At 36.1% G+C, this 23,407-nt stretch overlaps 1 protein-coding gene across 11 annotated transcripts in view; it reads right to left on the bottom strand.

Moving 5' to 3' along the window:
* Positions 1 to 23,407, bottom strand: part of CSPP1 (centrosome and spindle pole associated protein 1) — a 57,879-nt gene that overhangs the window by 7,673 nt on the left and 26,799 nt on the right. For 10 of the 11 annotated variants that reach the window (XM_080610949.1, XM_080610951.1, XM_080610950.1 and 7 more), the window contains 14 exons: positions 22,710 to 22,800; positions 20,611 to 20,731; positions 18,644 to 18,791; positions 16,287 to 16,439; positions 15,412 to 15,524; positions 14,195 to 14,344; positions 12,748 to 12,894; positions 11,825 to 11,929; positions 10,712 to 10,778; positions 9,179 to 9,296; positions 8,291 to 8,448; positions 7,597 to 7,737; positions 2,960 to 3,000; positions 1,619 to 1,682 (listed from right to left, as the gene is read on the bottom strand). In XM_080610949.1, the coding sequence (XP_080467075.1) occupies positions 1,619 to 1,682; positions 2,960 to 3,000; positions 7,597 to 7,737; positions 8,291 to 8,448; positions 9,179 to 9,296; positions 10,712 to 10,778; positions 11,825 to 11,929; positions 12,748 to 12,894; positions 14,195 to 14,344; positions 15,412 to 15,524; positions 16,287 to 16,439; positions 18,644 to 18,791; positions 20,611 to 20,731; positions 22,710 to 22,800 (1,617 nt within the window). The remainder of the gene's footprint in view (positions 1 to 1,618; positions 1,683 to 2,959; positions 3,001 to 7,596; positions 7,738 to 8,290; positions 8,449 to 9,178; positions 9,297 to 10,711; positions 10,779 to 11,824; positions 11,930 to 12,747; positions 12,895 to 14,194; positions 14,345 to 15,411; positions 15,525 to 16,286; positions 16,440 to 18,643; positions 18,792 to 20,610; positions 20,732 to 22,709; positions 22,801 to 23,407) is intronic. The other variant, XM_080610953.1, reaches the window with a different exon arrangement.

Genomic DNA, 23,407 nt, shown 5'->3' with positions numbered 1-23,407 from the left:
CAGAACAAGGAAATAGGAGAGAGGGTTATAAACATATGAACCTTGTGAAAGGGGTGACTAAAACCAAGGAGCGCCCCGTTACACAGGTGGCGTATTCAGAGCAGATGAAGAGAGATAGTTCACAGAAGGCATAATGAGGAAACTTATCTACGCAAATCACTGATGGTAAACAATCAGAGGGATTCAGAAACACCAATTCCAATTCTTGAAAGGCAACCTATTAAACACTCATCTTAGCAAGTTTTACTAAATGCAAACACACAGCATTTGACCAAGCAAGCCTCTGAGTTACAAGTCACTGAAGGCTGGGAGAGTACTCTCTAGTGTTGCTGCATGTCTGCCCGCCACCTTATATTCTCCCCATGTGCTTATTCTGGCAATTGTGCCTATTTCATCTTGTTAGATATAGGATATTTGGCCAGATTCTAGACTGACGGACTTTCCTAAAGTAGCCTTTCATCATTTGGGCTGTAACTAATGCACAGTATTGCCTAACCTCAAGGAGAATGCATTGCAGACTACAGAGTATCAAATGCACTGAACAAACCTTAAAGCCCCATCCTGTGCCCTTCCCAATGCTGTACTCAAGGACCTGCATTCTAACAGAGTAAGATGGAATACATTTAAAATGAAACATTCTGCTTTTAAACCAAATCCAGAGATAACAATCATTGGTACATAGAAACGTATCTAGTTTCATTAAAAAGCACTTGAAGAAATCTACTGCATCTCCCCTACAGCAAATAATAAAACCTTGTAAGATGATTTCCCATAGATGATTGACGAGAATTTCAATGCCTACTAATGGAAAATAACTCATGGAGGCTTGAGCTGGTTGAGGCTTTTTTTTTAAGGGAAGATAAATTCTAGCTTTATTATTTCTAGTGACTGGAAACAATCATATCTGAAACAGCACTTCCACATACATGCATATAAAGGTTGAATAAAGAGACATAAGACAATGTGAGACACATTCCTCTATGCAAAAATCTTAAGAAAACTAAAAATCACCTACTTCAGGTAATTAGAATGAGTCACTTATGCCCACATAATCAGACTTAAAATTGAGCATGCTTGTAAAACAGAAGAATAAAGATGAAAAGAATCACTGGTTGCCCAGCACTTTTATATTTCACTATAGACAGCTCATAATTGTAAATTGTGATTGCTAATAAATTATTTTCTTTGCCGCAGAATAATAGGACAGCATTGCATATTCTATCATTGTAACCACTGCTACACATTTGCTGAACAAATATTAGCTTTTCCTCATGCAAAACTGGAAAGGTGTTAAAAAAGCTCCTTGAGAAGACTAACATCCCAGTCAGAGCCCAATGAGCATGTAAAGATGCTTTCTCATTAAAAGATGTGAAGCAGTATAAAGCAAGTGAGCAGCATCATTAATTTTAGGTGTGACCTACACAAATTTACTGCAGTACACTTCCATCAAGATCTGCATTTTAATTTAGAGGCATAATTTTCTAGTACTTCAAAACAATCATCATAGCTACACCCCTTGCAACTTTTAAAACAGTAATGATAATTTTAAAGACAGGTCATTAGGTTAAAGGGCATGTCTGTACACTCAGAACATGGTTAAGAGGAGATATAAACTCACCGATAAAAGCACTATCCGACTCCAACAGTGAATTTTTGAAGAATCCATCAGATTCATTCCTGAACTACAGAAGTGAGACAGGAGACATGCAAATTCAGATGCTTCAATATATTTCTGAGGCCAAATTATAATTAATAGAAATTAATTGCCAAGCTTCTGCAAAGTCAACACCAGCTACAGTCTTCTGTACTATTCCTTATTTTATGGCTATAAGATACCTATACATTTTTAAATAACTCATGTTCTCTTTAAGCATTAGGGATTTTTTATTTTTCTGTAGTAATCCCATTTGCTGAATGTGCTTACACATGGCAACTGTAGTGGTGATCAGTGTAACACAGTCATTTCCATCAAGAAACACATCCTTGTAACTCAGCTTGAGTTTCAGAACAGTCAGCTAGAAGTGAGCTTTGCACCTAAGGTTTGTATGATGTATCAAACAAATGAAGAATGATTCCATGTTTCACTTAGCCTACCACATGCAATCTTTGATATCAAAGCATTAAAACAACAAATTTCTTCTCAGTAATAACAAGCACTAAGAGTAATACTTCTAGTTCACTGCATAGTTGCAACCATTTGTTACAGAAATTCTACTATGGAATAATTTATGTTGCAAACCACTCTGAAATCAAAGCAGTAGAAACTATCAGAGGAAACAGAAGAGAAAACAAATTCTTTACTGAAAAGCACTGCTCTGAAGAAGAACTTCAGGCCATAAATTACAACCTTAAAATACATTAAGGTGATTTTTTTTTTTACTTTAATAAGAAAATATTTAATTCCTGTGTGGAGTTAGTATTATCCTTGAGGCTAATGGCTTTCCTCTTGCACAGTCTTCCATTTTGTATGCTTCCACATTCCCCTAAAACACAACTGAACTCTTGTTATTTTGCAGTTCAGGTTAGTGTAGAAATCCAATTTGACAGCACTTTCTTTCACTCTTCTCACCAAGTCAGAAAATAAAAATCCCATTTGAGATAACAATTATTGGCTATGTGCATTATTTAAGCCACCTGAATTCAGAGCAACAGCTTCTGGGTTGGCTTTTTCTATTAATTCCCACGCCCAGCAGCAATCTAACATCATATGAATATAAAGTAAGTACCAGTCAATAAAAAGAAGGGAGTTAAAGAATCAGACTGTCTCTATATACAAAGATAAACAATGTGTATGTCAAGTTTAAAGAAGCTGTTACTCATTGTATTGATAAGCAAGAGAAGTAAATATGCTTGCTGTCTTTTTAAGTGCAGTTCCTTTCACCAAATCTGTGGAAAGGCATAGCATCTCTTGCACTTGAAAAAGACAAAGCAATATAATAAAAAGCTGTTTAATTCTTACCAGTCTCATGGTTTGTGGGTTGCCACCAGAAGCAGAATCATCTTGATCAACAAAAGACACAGAGACAAGGGACAAAACGATAAAAGTATTAAAAGCATATTAGAAGTTTCATCAACATATTACAAAAAATGAAGATCATTACTACTTTAAAATTACACACATTGCAATAAGCATTTTTAAAACATTTTGAATGCAACGTTTATTCCAGTTTCCTTGTTAATTTATGTAGAATCACAGAAATCAAACAGAACTCAGTAGTACGCTATTTCTAAGAACTCTGAGCATGTGCAAGCCCTTCTTAAGGCTGGATTCATCAGTCTCTCCCCAAAAGCAAACATACTTTTCACACTAGAACTATACAGTTTACCACTAACAAAAATCAGTGCTTCCCAACTTGTTCAAAAACTGACTTGCCATCCAGAAAAAGGAAGCATAACTGGTTTTGTGGCTACCAAAAACCAGTATTCTTAAGAAGATATAATCACACTTCACTAAATGCTAAAATCACACTAAGTTGTGCTGAATTCTGAAAAAGCTGTCTACACTGCAACAGTCAGAACTAATTCTGTGCTGTGTTTACAACAACACAGTCAACACTTGCTATGGAAAGGTCATGTCCAGGAGTTGACTGAGTAATGTAAAAAACATCAACTTCTGGAAGGCAGCATGGTTTAAGACATCAAAGCAACACATCAGGGCACAAAAGGTTGCTGCGCAAATGCTCCATTTTTCTCTTTTACCCTCTAATGTTTTGTTTGTTAACACCTTAAGATATTTATTATTTGAATTGCTGCATCTTAAACAATACCCAGTCCTACAGCTAACAAAAAGTGTTTTTTCATCATGTTCTGCGTACCGCTGAATCCTAATGCAACCGGAACGTGGTACTGAGAAAACACACCACGTTAAGTAATTTCAGATGAAAAAGCATTTAAACAGAAATCCGTTTTCCAAAGTATACCAAAGAACTCAAAATGGATGGCCTTCTTACTATAATAAAGATCATCCTTTCTTCCCTAGCATAAGTGTTTTGGTTTTCTTGCCATCATCTTCACATATTAAATTAAAATACATTAAAAACATTTATGAATTGAATGTTTTAAAAAAAGGTGGAAGTTAATGGTATTCAACATCCCTGTAGTTGCTAGTGCTAAACTGTTACACTTTGAACTCATCTAACTTCACAGCTAGGACACACAAAAAAGAAAAACAATAATGGAGAGAAACTGCTCTTACTTATTGGTAGAAAACCAAACCAATACTGTATCAAATTTCAAAAATTAGAGAGCCAAAAATGAATTTTTTTTCCATAATTAGGGAACACCTGAGCCATGCATTTCCTGACTCCACTTTGGGTTTTGTTATTTTTACTGGTCTATCAAAAGCTAGACTGAGTGAGTCAGGAGTCTCATTACATGAAGCTAAATATTACAACAGTTTTGTAGTTAAAACTCATGGATACTCAAAAAACATTTGTTCTATTGTCTAGATATCTGCTTGCCAGGAATAGACATGTTTGTATAGATAAACAGTTGCATTTACATCAACAGAACTCAAGACTAATGATGCTTTCCCCTAGGTGGGCCATCTCAGCAAGCAATTTGACTAGCAAGAAGGATGCTGTGTCACAATAAACTGTTAGGTGAAATCAGTTCCCTTGATTTCTGGCAGTGAAATAATCTCAAATAATCAGAGCAGGAGACTGCAGAAAGCCCCAGGAGTGATTTTATGCTCAACATGCTGAGCACACCATGTTTGCAGCTTTCAAAGACAGCTTCAACTAGCAGGCAAGCATTTCACAGGGGAAAGTACTTTCTAAGGATAAAAACCTCACCTCTGGAGAGCAGAGAGAACTATCCTGAAAGTTAGTCTAACAATGACCCCATGCATGCTGGATATACAAGGAACCAAAACTGAAGTTACTCTTCTTATTTGGTTTAAGTGTTCAAATAAAATAGTTAGTAAGATAGTTTTTATTTCTTCCATCTCTGCCTAGCAAAAGTCTGTAGCTGACCCTCTGTCTTAACATCAAACACCATAGCACACAGGCTGTCACTCCTCCTGAACCAACTAACCGGCCCATTCCTGATAGGCTACTCAAGCAGAGTCAAGCATAGCCCAGCACTGCAGTGCAACAATATCAGACCTGCTCCTGTGCCTTTCTCTCCTATTCCCCAAAATAATAATAATAATCCAGAAGTCTACAAAATAACTGCCTTATTTATAAGGACACAGCATGCATTTAAAAAACTTTGGACATTTAAAAAAATCATTAGTTCCTCAGGTTGTTTCTCCACTAAGAGTGCACATATTTCTTTACATAAAGAGAAAAAAAAAAAAAGAAAGAGAAAACATAACAGAGGGAACAGTATACAAAGCATATAAAGCACAGAACACTTTAGTTTGGAGGAAAAGGTAAGCCTTTGCCATTACAGCCTATAATACTATATTTCACCTACAATACAAGAATACATATTGCTTTAACTCATCCTTTCTGCCTTAAATCAGACAATAAAACTACTCATCTATTTCCAGTGGGAGGAAGATGGTGAACTTGTCTCCAAGGAAAATAAACTTGAAATAGAGTCATACATAGCAACTAATTAATTCTCTTGCTCAGTACACAGTGACAGACCATAAAGTTAAATGATGTTATAAAGCAGTAAGAGAAAGAGAGGAAAAACTGCTCAAGGATCCTCTACAAGTGTCAGTGGAAAATCTTTTTCAAAATCAGCTGCTTGTCTATCAACTAATCTAAACTGTTCTAGGCAATGCCTCTTCAGGCTGTCACCATATAAGCCTGCATTATTCATTTAGCAGACGTCTAAAATGATTTCTTACCCTTAAAATTAATGAAAAGGTAAATTTGCTTTCTAGATGGTGGAAGTTCCAATCCAGACAACATAAATAAAACCCTTCTCAAATTGGCCTGTTGAAAAATATTCTAATGGTGGAAAATCGAAACCAATCCTCAGAACTCAGCTGAAGCTAGTGAATTGTTTTCATCATTTCAGTTAATCTCACAAAGGGGAAGACTGAACACACCCCTACACATTCATTTAGACATCAAAGGATATTCCAGAGCTTGCAATTAACACAGGAAATTGTACAGATACACTTACTTGAAACTGAGATGCTGTTATCCATAAGAAATATTGCATACAGTCTGAACACCAACACGTTTGTCCAAGATGAAATAGGGTGACACTTAACAGGGTACTAAACCAAACATCCTGCAAGCAACTTACCACCCTTCACATGTTGGTACCAATTTTGTTGATCTTACTCACATATGGATCTACTAACAGGTAACACAAACAAGCCTCAAAGCACAACCAGGGTTAAGAAGAGGCATGCGGTTTTTCTAAAGCCTTATGGAAAGGTGTAACTATTTTTCCTTTCAGATGTGTTTGGGCATTTTTATGCCAAACTTTCATCTCATCTCTAAGGATAAAAAAACATCTAGAGCAACCTGAAATTGTACTGGGTGTCTGTGGCAAGGGGAGGACTGCAGGAAAATACCAGGGGCTGCCCCTTGCTGGGCACAGCTGGTACCACAACAGACCCACTGCAGGATATGGCTGAGCCCATCAGTCAAGCTTGTTGTGCCTCTGTGAAAACATATTTAAGAAAAGGAAAAAACAAAGCATGGCAGTGAGGAGTAAAGACAAAAGTGTGTGAGAAGCAGTCCAACAGACAACATGATCAGTGCAGAAGGAGGGGGAAGAGGTGCTCCAAGCACCTGGGAGCATAGACTCCCAGTGAGCCCCTGGAGGAGACCATGGTGGAGCAGGCAGAAAGGAGCAAGAAGATAGTAACAGAGAGAAACTGCTATGTACTGACTGCAGCTATCCATTCCCAATGGCCTGACACCACCCGCTGCATCAAGGGACTGAGCATAACCCAGTGTGGTACCAAGGAAGGAGAGCAGGGCCATTAGGAGTGAAAGAGTGAAGTTGGGCATGAGGAAGGGGGCAGAAAAGGTGTGGGTTTGACTTTTGTCTTTTTGTTTTGTGCTACTCAAAATCATTAGTTAAATATTTATTTAATTTTATGATAATTAGGTTAATTTTCCCCCAAGTCGAGACCATTTTGCCTGCAACAGCAAATAGTAAGCAACCTCCCTGTCTGTGCCTTGGCCAACAAACTTTATTCTCCCTCTTTCCCCTACTATATCGCCAAGGAGTACAAGGGAGTTTGGTTTAGCTAAATCACCACAGAAATGAAGTTACTTTCTCTCCAGAAACTTAGTTAGGACAGTCTGAATTAGAGAGAAAAACACTTCTCTGAGGAATTTGTATCTTGCAAAACTGAGTTCATTAGTACAGGTGCAACTGTAACTTTTGGAAAGATTGAAGAAACATTTTTTTATTTTCAAGTATTAGTTAAATTACTTTCAGGGAACCAAAGAGAAACAGCCACAGTAATTAAAAAAACCAAGAAAAGACAAAAACAAAAAACAGCATTCAATTTTTCTATGCTTTACATTGTGACAGCATTTCAGCATCCAGTGTTTTACTGTTTTGTACCGCAGTGCTGACACTAAACTTGAAAGAAGTAGAGCTGGTGGTTTTTAATTCTTATAAAATACAAAACAAATAAACAAAAATCATTATCTGAGATCATCCATTCCTTACATTCTGTTTCTCTCCTTGTTCTCATTCTGTCAAGTTTCTTCTGCTGCTCCCTCAACAGTGCCTGCTGTTGAATCTCTAGAGTCTGGTCATCTTTTGGAGGATCAGGATACATGTGCCTCAAGGCCATACGCGTTTCAGAATCTAGAGCAAAGACATGAAATTTAAATTCTTCCCTAAGCCAACATTTCTGAAAAACATCTTTAAAGAGCTAGCGACAGATACAAGGTAATAAAAAACATTAAAAATAATGGTGACATTGCCCAAGAGGATAAGCCACTTTTGCAATGATTTTCTGGTAAAAGAGGAACAGAAAGTTACACAGAATTGTAATTTGTTGGTGGGTAAAAAAACCCATAAATCTAATTCAGTCCACTTTCAGTAACATTGTAGTATCAAATGCATAAGAGCCTTAAGAAATGCGTAAGAAGCTTAAGAAATTTAAGCAGCAAGGACTAGAAGCTAGGTGAGTATTCTGAGTGATAACTCGGCATCACAATGTGTATTGTGTGCAATTGTAGAAACAGCCACACGGAGAGATATATACATATACAAAATGCTGTCTACAAAGTATGTTGAATATGGGCAGTAACTGTGAAAAGCCTGACTTTTATTTCTGTCCTTAAATCCTGGGTGGCATGCAAGAGGATGGATGCTTCACTACTTTTCTTCATCAATAACAAGAAGATCTACCTGCCTTTGTGTTTAAGTTCATTAAATTCCAGGATATTTTGTATATTGACAGGATCCCGTGCCTCTTTTGAGGAAAGTCGCCTTACTGGAGCCTGCAGACGAAGCCTGGCCATCTCAAATATGTCCTTTTGATTCTGCTCTCTTCTCCCACTTGAAAAGTTTCTAAACCAAGCAGAATAAAATTAAACTCTGTAATACTAGTAAGTTCGATGGAAATATAATATTTATAAAGCTCCTATCTTTTATCTTATTTTTATCTAAAATTTATCTAAATTATCTTTTATCTAAGTAAAGCTATCAAAACCAGAAAATAAATTTGAAAGTAATGACACTGCATATTGCGTTAGAAAAAGGGATAACTTAAAAAAACACTAATCATTTACAGAGTGGAACCAAGACTGATGATCTGATTAATCTTCACCAACTAATTGGCATGATTAACTAATATATTTTGGAAGTAAGTAAGCCAATTTTTTTTATTGAAAAGTGCATGATTTTCAATAAAAAAGAAAGTACTTCCAACAGCAATATGCTATTCATGAGCATATTCATCAGCACTAGTACTGCAGTTTACAGATACAAATTACACCCTAGGAAAAAAGGTAATGAGATAAGATTCTGCCACAGACATCTATTCTGGACCACTCTCCAAGACAGGGTATTGCAATTTTCTATCTTACCAGTACAACCATTCTTACATGAAGCTTTACCAAAATTCTCCACAAAAAAAAAATATACATTAGAAAAAATGAAGAAAAGCTCATACACAAGTTCTATCTTTATATTCCATTTCACTCAAGTACATTAGCCAGCTAATAATAACTATTAATACACAGTAGCCTTGAGTTGCTATGCAAAATCTAACTTTTAAAACTGAAGATGAAATTCTCACCGTTTAATCGGTACATCTTCACTGGCTACATTTAGCAACTGTTCCTGCAGCCGCCTCTCTTCGCTACGAAGCTGTTTTCTCATCTCTGATAACTCATTTATCATATTCTTTCTTTCCTCTGGAATTTAACACAAACAATTTAAAAATAAAGTGTCAGAGAGATTTTTCATCCCATCTCATAAACGGAAGGTGAAAACAAAACTAAAAAAACAACAACAAAAAAAAAAGGCAAGATAACAAACTGTTAATTTAAAAAAGGATTACACAAGCACAAGAATCACAGCATTTGATACACTAGAAGTTAGGTCACAGCTTGTATTTTGACACTGCACAAGGACCAGATCCCCTGAACAGCAGAAAGCATCCAAACTTCAATGGAAATGTTTCACTGTATTTAAAAAAGGAAAATGAAATACCAGCAACTGGGTGCTGCCAGTAAATAGCCTTATTTTGAAATCAGCAAATCTACAGTCCTCAGAGTTCCAGAGGCAGGTGACAGGATTAGAGGTGGTATCAGCAAGCACACAACCTCATTTCTGTTTCCTGACTCAAAACTGCGATATTTGTCAGCTAAAGTGCAGACTCTCTTAAGTGTTTGAGAGTTCTAATTTCAACACTTATTCTTAGTATATGTTTATGTTGACTTTTTAGATTTACTTTGGGACTAAGCTGTTTTTTTATGGTCAGAACAGCCTTCCTCCACAAGTTAAAAGTTTCATCAATTCCTTATTTTCCAAATAACATGCTTAACAATCTGATATTTTATTAACCTTTTCTAAGTCCAGCACTTAGAAGGCAAGCACATTTTTCTAACTTCAATCCTCAAATATAAAATTTAACTAGTGTATCTTTATTTCTGTCATGATAGGTGGTCTGAGTCAATTGATTTCCTAGAGCTGCATTAAGAACCACTCTGCCCTCCATCGAGTGGAAGAGATGTAATTCCCCAGGATGGACCCTGGTATTGACTGCAGGTGGGTAGCATTTTAGGACATCATTTATTGTTACATTCCATGTGATGCTTCTTTTATACTTGTAAAAAAGAATCAGAAGGAAAATTACTGCTTTCCACCTACATATTGTCAAGATAACTAACATATAAAGAGCAAAGGAGATCCTCCCAGCCCATCTGAATTTTAAAACCACCACTAAAAGTAGAATTTAAGAGTTAGGAGTGCAATGCTCTACACATTGTTGGTCTAATACTTAACACAGCCAATCCAACTCTCGCATTTTGCAAACAGCCTTCATCACTGTCTTGACTGAAAGACCAGCGCTTCCCATGCAGATTATTTCATTATCAGAATTTTTACCAAAAAAATATTTCCTGATGAAGACACATAATAAATGCATTTTTATTCTACATTAATACAGCAGACACACTGTAATAATAAACTGATAATATTAAGACAGAGGGAACACATAGAAATACAGACTTTGTAAGACAGTTCCTTTGCAGGTAAGAAAGAGAACTGTAACTGAGAGCAATTTTGTTGTAATAGGAAGTGAGCTTGCAATAAAAATGATACCTACCAAATGCACGCAACTGATTTCTTCTAGCGGGGACAGGTGGAGAAGGAGCCCTTGGTTGTGGAGGATCCTAGTGATCATAATGAATATGAAATGTTGATATGCCAAAGGAAGAAAATATAGCAGATATAAGTACATTTTATTTCCTTGTTATATGTCTAATTTAAATTAACTACCTCTACTTCTGGAAGACAGACTAGTAACTTTAGAGGTTGTTAATGCCTAAGGTTTTTTAAAATCTCATCTTTAACTGTGTAATCTAAATTATTATGATAATACCTATAATAGAATCATAGAATCATAGAATAGTTAGGGTTGGAAAGGACCTTGAGATCATAATAGACTATTCAGAGATCTAGGCAAAGGTATACCACGTACTGCAAAGACAGAAATAAGCTGACCTTCCTCCAGAGCATTCAGAACATTTAGGAAAAACAAGTTTTGAGTAAGGTCTAAAGTCTTACTTAAAACATTTTCTGAAGCTTCACTAAAAAGTATTTGCCAAATAATCCTTTTCATGGCAAACTCATTTTTCTAAGTTTTTACCCAGTTCATACGGTTGGTAAAAAAAAAAAAAACAAACAAAAAAAAAAAAAACCCCAAAAAAAAAAACCAAAAAAAAAACCAAAAAAAAAAAACAAAGCAAAAAAAAACAAAACAAACAAAAAAAAAAACAACAACAAAGCCTGCAAAGAAGTTGCAGCCTGAAATTCAAGTATCATAGATGATTACATTATAACAGCTAGGAATCAACTTCATGCCTGAGCTAAGTTCTCTGAGTGAACACAGTGAGTTGCCAGATTAGACACAAACTTTTTTATCCTAAAACTTAGGATCATTAGACTCTTAGTAAGAGTCTGGACAGTGTATGTACACTCAAAAATCAGGTGCTCATCTCTACAGAAAATGCACATGCAGAGAAAAAAAAATAACACTGCTCCAGATTTTCTTCAGTATTTTGAATAAAATTGAACATTAAATTTCCGAGCTACAAGACCGGCTACTATAAAGACTGTCTCCAGTTATTTATGGTATTCCGGGAATAACTGGCAAACATTAAAATATAAAATAAAAAACATTAAGTAAATCAGTAAAAGTTTACTATAAAAATCGTACTTGTGCATAGTAAGATGTACGGCTCTCAGCAGAGGGAATCCTTTCTTCTTTTCTTATTAATTTGCTCTGAAGAGCAGGAACAACAGGAGAAGGTTGCCTTGAAATCTGAAAGGAGGAAAGCAAGAAATTACATTCCTATAGATTCTGAATAAAGTATTATCATCAACAGAAAGAGCTTTGCTAATATTTTTCATTTGACAGAAAAACGCTTTTGCTTACTTTAATTATTTATTTATTTAATTTGCTTTCAACTCTTAACTGCATAAAGTTATCGCAAAAATTATTTCCTGTGATTATATTTTCTACCTACAGTAATTTTAACCCTTTTTTCCTTGGATGTAGGGTTTTAATTTATGGTTAAGTTACGTATCTTTTTTCCTCTAAACACTTTCATCATTTCTGTTTACTTTAGAGAAATGACATGTAGACATTTCTAGAAGGGAAATAGTTTTATAATTTACTTAGATTTTGTCCATCAGAATTCTATGTGATGGACTTCTACATCATCCAGGTCAAGGAAAAAAATAATTAAGATACAAAGAATAACACTGTTAAAGATGAACAGTCCTACAGTCCTCTAAACTATGTAACCTTATTCTTATTTGTATTTGGGGTTAGAAACAGCAGGCCAGGGTACTTAACAGCAGATATAAAACTTAACCATAAAATGCAGCTTGCTCTTATTTATATTGCCTTTACTTTTTTTTTAAATGAAGATTTGATCAGCAAGCTAAACTGCCGCTGTCTGTCTGATTTTATGATTAGCTGTTCTCTGTGTGTGCGCTAAGTGTATGACAGCTCAAGAAACTAAAAGGCGAACACTGAGGGTAGAAGTCTAAGAAATCATGCAATTCCTTTAAAATTCAGTTATTTTTAAAAGTTAGAAAGTAGGATTTTTATCTTAGAAAGTCACTGAAGCATACCATCTTCTTTTCTTCTTCCATCTTTTCTTTCTCAATATATTGTCTAAGTTGTTCATTTTGCTTTCGTTCTTTTTCTTTTCTTCTTTTTTCTGCCTCTTTTTGCCTCTCTTCATCTAATCGAATTATTTCTTTATTTTTCAATTTTCGCTGTAACACAAACATTATTAGTACATAAAAAAGACTCAACATTATTGAAGTTTTGCTTTATTTGTCTTTGAGAAATTTAAATTACAAATCAAAGTGATTAGTATGAAATGAAAAGTGTATTTCATTAGGCTGACTTCAAACATTCAAATTAAAAAATATGCCAGGCAAATATTAAACATCTGCAGTCCTGGCTGTGCTAACATCATGTAACAGAATTCCTAGTAACTTCAATGAACACCAGTTTGTGTCCCCAGATCTGCTACCAGTTAAGTTTAAACTGTAGGAGTCATTTCCAAACATCTGGATTCAAACAAAACTTACTGCAAACATGCACCATGCTATCACAAGCCCACAGGGAAAATCATCATCCAGTCTTATCTTAGTCTTGTGTCTGTGAAAATCCATGACACCAGTTAGCCTCCTACTCTATACTACACAAGCTCTATTATCCAGAAGACAACACTCATCCAACTAACTTGCACGAACTAGGAAAAGACAATCTAAGCTAAGTGTTCTGTCTTGGAAATCTTGAAGTCCTACATCCTGAACTGATCCTCCATAATCCCACAAGATACTGAGAGATTTTTCCATCACCAATAGCCTTGTGTCCTTTTCCTACAATTATTTATGAGATTCTGAATTATGCAAATTCATTCCATTTTCCAAACCTGATAAATAAAACTTCTGGGTTTGAATTAAATCACAAGTTTATCTCCATGAAAAGTATTCATTAGATTTCCTTGCCATTCTTCCAAAACAAGCAGTATTCTTATCTCAAAGATATATCCTGGCCAATTCAAAAAAAAGGCTTTACAAAATCTTCCCGTACAGCTAGGTTCAGAATACAAATAATTCCATGACAGCTAGGCTTAAGAGGCTAACAAAAAACTGGTGGTTTGGGTTTTGGGTTTGTTTGTTTTGTTCACTTGTTTTTGCTTGTTTGGGGGGTTTTTGGTTGGTTGGTTTTGGGATATTTTTTTTTTTTAAATTCACCAGTTTGACAAAGCTTTTTATTGGTCTTCTTTCCTTTAGCAAGGAGAGCACCACTGTCAATCATAAAACTATACAGCTTTTCTTAGAGGAATTAAAATGTACGTCAAATTGGTAGCATACCATAAAAAGTCAGAAAAATGTGCTAGTTAATACCAGCAATTTTCAACCTCTCCTGTGGCTAATTTAGACCCATTTTAAAACAAAGAACAATTCACAGGACACTTCCCAGTTCACCTCAATCCAGAAGACAAATATTACGAAGGGTCAATTTGAGATGGAAAAAAGTCAAGGTATCAAAATACTATACCTCCTCCTCTTTCCTTCTTTCCTTCTCTTGTTCCTCTTCATATGCCTTTCGAATTCTCATCCTCTGTTCTGCTAGTTGTTTTTCTTCTTTTTCCTCTTCCAGTCTCAGTTTTTGTCGCTCTGCTTCTTCCCTACGTCTCTTTTCTTCAATCTAGAAAATAAAGCAAAGTAGTATTCAACTTCAGTATTTACCATCATGATCTTCTATGACTTCTGCAATACCTACTTGCACAAAGATTGTATGAAGCAACTGAAAGAATTATAGGGTCAGTCATACATTTCAGCTTCAAAATTCCTTTAGAATTAGATGATTTCTTTTGGGCCACTATTTACAGAACCAACTTCCCATAAGAACACAAATTATAAATGCTACTGATAAAACCTGGATTTTTCCTAACATCAACTCTACTTCACATGTGCTAGAATAACACTTTTCTTTACTGGTTAAATAACAGAATATACTAAACCAAACAAAAAAGACATAATTATCTTTTTTCCTTTCTACAATTATAATTTTTTTTAGACACAGTGCTGGCTTACTAAAGGCAAAGGTATGCCCATTCTTTATTCTTTTCTGCAGCACTATACATAGAAGTAAACCTTGTTCTTTTCTTTTTAAGAAATCCCCATCAAACTACTGTATGACATTCAAATTCTCTAAAATTATCTAGGATTTCCCTGATATTGATATTTAATTAATTTGATATTTAATTCTCACAGCACAAGATTATATGCAAAGTATTACAGACAGAAGATAGAAGCCAGTAGAAGAACAATCATATTTTATATGCCCATCAATAGGTAACTACACTATTATTGTCTTACTGATCATCATTCCTTCTGATAAACATGCATTTGTATCATACAGACTTCCAACGGCAAACATATTTGTTTCTTTACATATTTATGTATGCAAACTTGTACTGTATGCACAGTTCAGAACTCAATATTGTATTTAGAGAACTGTACTTGGAAAAAAAAAAAAATAGAGAGAACCCATATTAATGAAGCCACTATTAACAGCCTCACTTTTATGAGCATCTCTTACGTAAGGCAAAATCTGAGAGACTCAATAGTACATAGTTCTTAATATACCTCTTGTGTACAGAGTTGGATATGACCAGGTAAAATCTTTTGTCAGCAGTGATTATTTACTTTGACATTAACCCCTCTTGTTAAAATTTGTTTAACCAGATGAAAACTAGTGTGAGGATTCACCTGTAGACGAAGAAAGTTCTTATACGACTCCTGTCGCTTAAGATGCTGGGGAGATGGTGGTTCACCGAACACATTACCTCGAGCAAAAGGAGAGGTCTGTACAAATTCAAAACCTAACAGGGGAAGGAAGTTACAAGTAAAAATCAAAGCAAATTTAAGACAACAAGCCAGAGTGAAGAAGCAGGAATCTGAGACACTTGTTTCAAAAGGTAGTTCATGACAGCCGTAATTCAAGGCAACAGCTGAAAAGAATATCTGGAAATAAAAGTTCTTACATCGTCTGCCTAGAATACTGTCAGGTTTTAACTGCTTAGACTAGGGTCAGGTCTGGAGTACCACAGTGCTCTCATTTAGATGCCTTGCAGAAGGTAAAAAGATAAAGATGCGTTAGTTTTTAAACAGGAAAATAAAATCCCTGAAACATGGAGGCAGTGCACAGGGCTGCATATGTACCTAATTTACCTGTAACTTTTTGGAATTTGTTAACCTAGTTACTGTACCAATTTCACTTTAACCTGTAACACCATACATCTGCAGATCCTTCTCCTTTTATTCCTACTATACAGCTGTATTTTACTGTGTCAATTAAAAGAAATATCTATGAAGATTTGATTAGATAACACTGAACCCAAAAACTAATATACTGATCCTGACTGTTCAGTGCTCAAAGTTACTGGTTATCACTGAGATAAGAAAACGCATCTTCAGTGCACACAGTGACAGCAATGAAGAAGTGTGGGAAAGAAACACGATAGTGACTTTGCAGGTAGAGAACACTAACGCTATCATAGGACTACTAGAAAGGAGTAAAGAAACTAGAGAATTTTGATCACTAAGACCTATAAATAGAGCTATAATACAGTATTCTTAAAAACCTGCTATTTTATTTGTAGATGCTTCTGTGTTCTCAGGTCTTGGGGAGGCCAAACTTAGGTCAACAGATACATTAGCCCTTTTATCTTCATATAGTCTTGCCTCTGGATTATGATACGCATCTTCATTTTGCTTGTGCATCATATTCAAGTCCGCTAAAGGAAAGGGGAAATAACTGTTTATAATAATTTATTCTCATAAAACGCACGTTCACCACAGATTCTCCAAAAAAGAGATTTTTGAGCAGACTCAAATTTTTATGGGCACACCAACTATGGAAACAAAATATTTAAGGAAAGACAAGAATACAGAAACTGTAAGTAAAAGATTAATCATTAGGAACTCACTGATTAAAAGATTTATTTTGTTGGGTTTCTTTTGCCAGGAATGATTCTTCAGAGCAAAACCCCCTCTCCCCTGACCAAAAATGCCATGAAATGGAAAGATAAAGAGCTCAAAGACAAGAACGACTGACATGTCTGTGTTGGCTAGCATGTATTCAGAAACCACCCCTTCTTTAAAACTGTAAAATAATTTTGAGGTCAGTACTGGTAATTTAAATACTGAATCTCTATTTGATTATTATAAGGGCAATAAGCATAAATGAACATTGAAGTGTATTTTCATCTTCATGTCTTCAGTAGTAATCCAGGTGCACATTTCTGTACACAAGCAAAACAATGCCACCCAACAGTTACACCACAATTTACACAGTGCCTCCCAGATATCACAAAAATCCCCAATCAGAGATGTTAAAAGTGTTTCTGATAATCATGAATTACTGTAGTCATTTAAGCACACAAATTTCAAGAACTTTAAATAACATCCCCCTCTATAGGGCAGCCTTTGCATACATCTGAGTCGCAAAAGCTATTTACGGACATTTTCAAGATAAAAAGACAAAAGAAGAGATATAAAGAGAGAGACAGGACAGAAAGCATGTTATGTTTCATGACACTTGACTCATAGCTTAACCATTATGCTGCTAAACTATGGTGAAAAAAGAATAATTTTACACATGTAATTCAGGAAAACAGGCTAATAAACTTCTTTCTTTTGGTTCCCCATTTACGGATGAAGATAAGCTTCTCAGAATATGCAGGAATATGAAGAGCTCAGGCTAACATGAGATTCCTACATTTTCCTCTGACCCACTCTACTCACACCACTGTAAAATCTAGAGAAGCCAGACACTTAAATGCAGTGCCTAAAGTTAGGCAGTGCGAATACCTCTATTTGCTCTGGGGATACACACAAGCTTGGATTCTCAACAAAAGATTCTAAACTTCTAATTTGGGCACACAATCTTTAAAAAACATTTAAACTCTATTTCCTTCCCTTAAACTACACTATGAATTCATCCATATGTCACTCAGGTGTCATAACACTGAAACTATAATTATTGATATATAAACTCTTATCCAGTAAGTGCTCCATGCTTTAAAGATTCCCGTATTACCAGGAGACATTTTTTAAATCTAATTAGAATTCAACATTATATTCCAATAACAAGAAAACCAATTTATTTCATGTTAAAAATCAATACTTATAAAACTGTAAGACTCACTCACTCAGATGCTAAAGGCAAGAATTAAGAGAGCTGGCACAGGCCAAGATTTTGAAACATAAAAATCTAATTGTGCTTATCTACTATGTTAATTTTAGATAAAATATTCCTGAAGGGCTCACTAAGAACCAGGATCAGGAATTTGAGTTTTAATCTTACATCTATCTCTGATGTACTAGAGGGGTGGATGAACAACTTGCCTGATCATAGCTATCTCCCAGCTCACTGCTTCCATCTTCTATGAAACAACATGTGGGAAAAAACAAACTTTAAAAAACATTACTGCTGACTGCTATTTATATAGCTGTTCGCCGGCAGTGTTACTTGGGTAAATTTAAATATTCCACTTAACTTTCTATATTTATTCAGGCATGCTTCCATTTTCCATGTCACAAGTAGAGATTTCTAAGTCTAGGAGATACTTTAAAAAAAAAAAAGAATTTAAAAAAAAAAAAAAAAAATCTTCACAACAGACTTGAGCACATTTGTATTGCCGATGATTCTAACAGCTTGTTTTCCTCCTTTACTATTGCATCGTGTCCTTAACTCTAGCTGACATATCCCGTGCTTCTCATTTTGTTCAAAATGTACTCCTTGAATGATTCTACAGAAATCAAAATAATTACTCACTGAAGTATTCCTAGAGTGCATCTGCTTCAAACAAGTACATCTATTTGTCAATAAAGGGCTACCAGTGTTGCAAAACAAGGAATAACATATCTGAATAGAGCCTTTACAAGAGCAAGAAAACATCAATCTTGAAAATACAACCCATAGTTTTGGCAAACTTACTTATCAGATTTCCTTTTGGATCTCTGAGAGGAGCACCACCACCACATTTTCCCCAGGGGCTGTAATTCCTCATTTCTGCTTCTAACTTGGCTTCATAGCGTTCCTTCTCCTCCTTCTCTTGTCTGCGTCGTTCCTCCCTCTCTCTTATCTAAAAACAAGCCAAAGTCAGTTACATAAAAATATCAATATATTGATATGTTGAGTAATCAATATTATTGATTAGTCAATAAATTTTAATTGAAAGTTAAAAGAGCAAACTGAGAGCTATAATTATTCATTCCCCCATCTATACCAAGCAAACTGCAAACATTTCACTGCCTATACTGCAGACAGTACACTGAGCACTGTTGTTGAAACATGCACTTCCAGTCGTGCATAATCACAGAAAAACATATAGATACACATTATAAGACTTCCAGGTTTCAGAAAAAGTCACAACTGACACGTGCAGCAGATCAAAACTCCCATAACTTTGGATCTTTGACACAGAGATTGCCTGAAAATTAAACAGGCAAAATCCTACAATACTACAGCACTTGCTTCTCTCAACTTGGGATGTTTCGTTTAACCAAAACTTAGACTAGAAATGACATGAGATAAAGACTCCTAACAATTAATGATTTAATAGAATGCTACATAACTCTATAACCATTCATAAAATAGTTTTCTGCAGTAATAGATGATGATGTATGCAAGTAACACAGAACTGTTCATATGGTTTGTTTCTCCTTTTCTTCAAAATCAGGTTAAATTTCAGTTACAGTCTCTTAATAACTTCATGTAGCATTTATAAAAACAGCAGCTGTCAAAAAAAAAAAAATTCATCTTCCATTCAAAGCTTTTAAAACATTAGCTAGTATGCAGGTAGCTGTGTTTTCCTTAAGTTTGTTTTTTCTGTGCATTAGATAAACACTTCTCCTTCTTAAGTAGTCTTATCTCCTAAGAGATGAAATAAGTCAATACAAAGACCCATCTAGCCCCTTTGACTGTTAACAAAAACGGTCAGTCAGGTTTGTCTACAGGAAAAAAAACAGAATACCTTCTGTTTGCTTTCAACCATAAGCAGCACAGTAACTTTGAAAGACTGTATTGTGCAACATCTTTTAGACCTTTATGTCAAATTGTGCAGCCTCTGATATGGCAAGATAAAATTTACTTCTATAGAAGTACAAGTGAAGACTATGGTGAAAAAAAACGCCTTCAGAGAACATAAGTACAATATCAGACACGATTCTTACATATCTATTCTTAATTTTAGTTTAATTGGAAGCCTCTTCTTTATCCCTATCAGACCTAGAATATTTTTATAGTAATTATTAACCTTCACTGAACAAACACAGAAAGAAGAGTAAGAAAATGTCAGTGAGGCTGAACTAGGTTCTAGCAAATCCTCTTCTGAAATAACATATATTATCATGGTTGAATACATTTTATGAATAAAAACTCCCATTAGGTGCAGCTGCTAAAAACCACTAGGATCAGAGGGGACCAGGAAGACAGGAGACTCAAGAAATTTGTCTAGCCTATCAAAAGAAGCTGAAAAGAGGTAAGACTGCACCTACAAATACACTGGAAGTAAACATTAGGAAAGCTTTTGAATTAGTATCCAAATGATCATGAAGAACTTCGTGAAATTAGAGCGTTTCTAATAATTATTATGCTCAAAAGTATAATAGAAGTATCAGAGCAATACATCTCATTGCTTTTAAGATGCTGCTAGATGTTTATGATAATAATTATATAAAAATCCATGTCCGGAACTAGTCTGCTGTCAGTCTTAACATTCTTCTCTGCCTCCAAAAAAAAAATGAAGAGCTAAAATGGAATGGGGGGAAGTGATGAAGGGAGAGGAGTTAAAAAAGCTTTTTACTTGCAAAATAAAATATGTTTGAAAGAGTACTAGAGTTACAACTATTGGATGTTAAATGGTAAAAGAAGAAAGCATCAGAAACTTTATCACTCAGTACCTGCTGTTGTAATTCTTGTTGATAAGATAATGTTGCCTCTTTGGAAGGCTTTGTTTTTTCTTCAGAAAATACTCCTGTGCTTAATTGTCCATCTCCTGAATTCCTCTGTCCAATGCTACTTCTGAATTAGAAAAACCACACGTATAAAAGGAAAACATCAGAGGGTCCAGAAGGGGGGAGGTGGAAGGGAGGTGAGGTAGACAGTTGTTAAAAAATTTAAGTTTAAAAAAATAAAAAAATTAAAAAAAAACCTGCCTGAAATATTTAAGAGCTGCTGTTTTCCACAACCTTGCACTTCAGCGTCTCAAACATTTTCATAAATCCATAGAAAAACATGATTTCATAGAATCATAGAATAGTTAGGGTTGGAAAGGACCTTAAGATCATCTAGTTCCAACCCCCCTGCCATGGGCAGGGACACCCCACACTAAACCATGCCACCCAAGGCCTCATTCAACCTGGCCTTGAACACCACCAAGGATGGAGCATTCACAACCTCCCTGGGCAACCCATTCCAGTGCCTCACCACCCTCTCAGTAAAGAATTTCTTCCTTAGATCCAATCTAAACTTCCCCTGTTTAAGTTTGAACCCATTACCCCTTGTCCTGTCACTACAGTCCCTGATGAAGAGTCCGTCCCCAGCATCCTGGTAGGCCCCCTTCAGATACTGGAAGGCTGCTATGAGGTCTCCACACAGACTTCTCTTCTCCAGGCTGAACAGCCCCAACTTTCTCAGCCTGCCTCCATATGGGAGGTGCTCCAGTCCCCTGATCATCCTCATGGCCCTCCTCTGGACTTGTTCCAACAGTTCCATGTCCTTTTTATGTTGAGGACATCAGAACTGCACACAATACTCCAAGTGAGGTCTCACGAGAGCAGAGTAGAGGGGCAGGATCACCTCCTTCGACCTGCTGGTCACACTCCTTTTGATGCAGCCCAGGATACGGTTGGCTTTCTGGGCTATGAGCAGAACACTGAAGCTGGCTGATGTTCAGTTTCTTATCAGGCAACACCCCCAAGTCCTTCTCTGCAGGGCTGCTCTGAATCTCTTCTCTGCCCAATCTGTAGCTGGGCCTGGGATTGCTCCCACCCAGGTGTAGGACCTTGCACTTGGCATGGTTAAACTTCATAAGGTTGGCATCAGCCCACCTCACAAGTGTGTCGAGGTCCCTCTGGATGGCATCCCTTCCCTCTGGTGTATCAACTGAACCACACAGCTTGGTGTCATTGGCAAACTTGCTGAGGGCGCACTCAATCCCACTGTCCATGTCATCGACAAAGACGTTGAACAAGACCGGTCCCAACACCCATCCCTGAGGGACACCACTCGTTACCGGTCTCCAGCCGGACATTGAGCCATTGACCACAACTCTTTGCATGCGGCCATCCAGCCAGTTCTTTATCCACTGAGTGGTCCACTCATCAAATTGATGTCTCTCCAATTTAGAGACAAGGATGTCGCGTGGGACAGTGTCGAACGCTTTGCACAAGTCCAGATAGAAGACATCAACTGCTCTGCCCCTGTCCATCAGTTTCGTAGCCCCATCATAGAAGGCCACCAAATTGGTCAGGCAGGATTTCCCCTTAGTGAAGCCATGCTGGCTGTCACCAACCACCTCCTTGTTTTTCATGTGCCTTAGCATGCCTTCCAGGAGAATCTGCTCCAAGATTTTGCCAGGCACAGAGGTGAGACTGACTGGTCTGTAGTTCCCTGGGTCATCCATTTTCCCCTTCTTGAAAATGGGGGTTATATTTCCCTTTTTCCAGCCATTGGGAACTTCACCTGACTGCCATGATTTTTCAAATATGATGGGCAGTGGCTTAGCAACTTCATTCACCAGCTCCTTCAGGACCCACAGATGGATGTTGTCAGGTCCCATGGAGTTGTGTACGTTTAGGTTTTTAAGATGGTCACTGATGGTCACTTTTAAGATTTCACTGAATAATGTTTAGATAGAATTTCTTCATTAAAAGTTTGAAGAATTGTCTTTAATGTATTTTATTTTCAAGGCATATCCATTTGTCAGCAAAATACTTCCATCATGAAAAGTGTGTCAATACAGATAAAATACAAAGAATATGAATAAAATAATACTTACACAGATTGCTCCGCTGGGGGTTGACCTAAAGAAGGATCCAGATTAGGTGTGGGTTGCATTCCCATCTGCAGATGGCCCATACCTGGGCCATCTAAAGAGTAAAACAAAAAATAACTAGTATTTGAAATTTTGAATGCTCAGACATAAACATTTGCCATTACTTAAAAGAACAGAGACAAACTGCAGAATTACAAACAGGACTCTCAACTTCTATAACAAACTTTTCTAAGAAAGGAAAACAAGAAAAAGCAAAAAAATAGAAATAAAATTAGAAAAAAGGAAAAACAAGGAAAAAAGAAACCAAACACCATATAAATCCAGCCCCTCCCCAACACATCACAGTTGTTTCACTCATGAAATCATCATGAAGCAAATGGTAAATAAAAAATAAAAAAATAAAAAAAAAAAAAAAAAAAGGAATTCTTAAGATAAAATGGTTGATTACTTCTTACAGCTCCTTTAAAAATATTTAAAATCATATCTGGATTGTAATAAAACCTAAACATGTAATCAATTATAACATGATTTAAGCAACTCTAGAAAATGATGCTTTCATTACCAAAACTGTGAAGAAAATTATGTGGGAGGAGTAGTGGCTAAGTAGCTGAGACTAGACCTTGTTCAAGCAATTAACAAAACTTCTGGATTCCATATCCTCTTTTGCAGTTGGAGAAAACTACTTCTTTGAAAACCAATAC

The sequence above is a fragment of the Psittacula echo genome (genome assembly GCF_963264785.1).
Source record: "Psittacula echo genome assembly, chromosome: 2".
Taxonomy (NCBI): domain Eukaryota; kingdom Metazoa; phylum Chordata; class Aves; order Psittaciformes; family Psittacidae; genus Psittacula; species Psittacula echo.
The sequence above is the reverse complement of the archived record's forward strand: the minus strand, read 5'-3'. Positions and strand labels throughout refer to the sequence as shown.